Source organism: Penaeus monodon, chromosome 24, assembly GCF_015228065.2.
Source record: "Penaeus monodon isolate SGIC_2016 chromosome 24, NSTDA_Pmon_1, whole genome shotgun sequence".
Lineage (NCBI taxonomy): Eukaryota > Metazoa > Arthropoda > Malacostraca > Decapoda > Penaeidae > Penaeus > Penaeus monodon.
This window is the reverse complement of record NC_051409.1, coordinates 13024256-13025990: the sequence shown is the minus strand read 5'-3', so window position 1 is coordinate 13025990 and position 1735 is coordinate 13024256. Positions and strand designations below refer to the sequence as shown.

The window sequence follows — 1735 nt, the reverse complement described above, 5'->3', positions numbered from 1 at the left end:
ATAGCTCATTCAATTTGAAAATTTTAATCCCCTTTTTGATATTTTTCTTTTTGAGATTGATACAAACCTTCGTATATGTGTACAAGAAATTTGTAAAGTCAGCTGTTTAATGTTGTTTTTTAATGCGGGTTTTTCATTAGTGCTGAGTAAAGGGAAAATTTGGATAATGGAGAGAATAATAGTATGGTATAGTAAACTCTTGTCGATTTTAGTGATCAGCTATTAACTTTGATCCATGTTTTATTTACTTCATCAAGATGGCAGCTAATGGTATTGACATTAAGAAAGTTGTCATTCCTGCGGATAATACAAGTGACATAGTGAGCTCAAGTACTACTACTATTTTCCATGAAATGCTCCCTGGCCCAAGATCATAACCCCCAAAAATTGTCACAACTGAGAAAAGAAAGGGGTTTTATTTTTTTGTTTATTTGTTAGAGTTAAGGGGTAGAGTCTTATTGTTGGCCCAATTTTTTTTTTCAGGTAACTTTCAGTTCATTGTAATATATTCATTATCTTTTCAAACAGGTTGAAGGTAGTGTAATTAAACGCCAAAAATTTAAGGGGGGGCAGCCAGAGGACTTTTCTTGGCTCCCCAAAAACTGGGTGAGGTGGATCTTAAAGCAGAGGTTAGGCCCAAGGTTGCAGGAGAATTGACCGTAGAACAGCTAATGCAGCTTGCTCAGCAGCTTGAAAATGAGGTAGGTTATAATACACTTTTTTTAATTTAATATATAAAAAACACTTAACTTAAGTTGTAGACAAGAAACTTGTTTTAGTTTTATAACATCTTTATAACTTTGATTTTTGGTATAGATATAGTTTGCAAATATTTCTAATTGAAACAGATGTTTTCTGTGTAATCTGATTTTTTTTTTTAAGCTAAAATTTTACATTGTAAGAAATGTGTGATGGTAATACTAAAAAACTTATTTTAATGTGATATTTTATATTCTCAGATTGAAAGTCAAAAAGAAGAGTATTATAAAGTTGTAAGCCTTGGCCAATCAGCTATATCAGAAACATCAACTATTGGTGAATCTGCCAAAGAAAGTGAACAACAAGTTGCAGGAATTACAAGTCGCTGGGAAGCTCTGAATGCAATGCTTATTGAGATCAGGTAATGTCATCCTGTAAATGATCATGCTTGAGGCCCTTTTTTTCTTTTATCTACAATTACTATAATTTTTATATATATGGATACTATTCTAACTTTTATTTGTATATTCTGCAATCTTTTTATAAGTAATTGTAGTTAGATCTTGAATACCAAAAATGTATGAATAAGGAAGATTGCACCAGGTTGGTAAGTATTGATTGCCTTTTTAGTGCCTTAAAAATTTTCGTTGGTTAATGAAACCATGGCCTATTTTTTCCAATTTCCAGAACTCGCATAACCTTCTTGACACAGAAGAAGAAAGTAACAACACAACTCAGTGACCTTGAAGTACAATATGAGGGCTTCCTGAGATGGTGTGAAGATGTCCGCACAGTAAGCGAGAATGAGCCAAATGCTGTCTCTCTTCAGATTGAGCAGTGCCAGGTTAGTGCTGTCAATGCAGGTCATATATTTTTTCTATATATGTACTGATTTGAAATGATTAATGTTCCCAAAAAAAAGAAAATTGGGGAATTTTTCTATATATGTGGGGTTTTTTGAATTCTATTTTGAGACTGGGATTGTTATCCATTAAAGATCCGGGAAAAGGTATATATTGAGTGGAAAATGTTGCTT

At 32.7% G+C, this 1735-nt stretch overlaps 1 protein-coding gene across 1 annotated transcript in view; it reads left to right on the top strand.

The window, feature by feature from the left end:
• The first annotated feature begins 257 nt into the window (after positions 1-257).
• Positions 258-1735, top strand: part of LOC119588858 — a 2015-nt gene continuing 537 nt past the window's right edge. Inside the window, exons 1-4 of the mRNA XM_037937497.1 lie at positions 258-330; positions 565-701; positions 960-1120; positions 1387-1562. Of these exons, the coding sequence (XP_037793425.1) occupies positions 258-330; positions 565-701; positions 960-1120; positions 1387-1562 (547 nt within the window). The remainder of the gene's footprint in view (positions 331-564; positions 702-959; positions 1121-1386; positions 1563-1735) is intronic.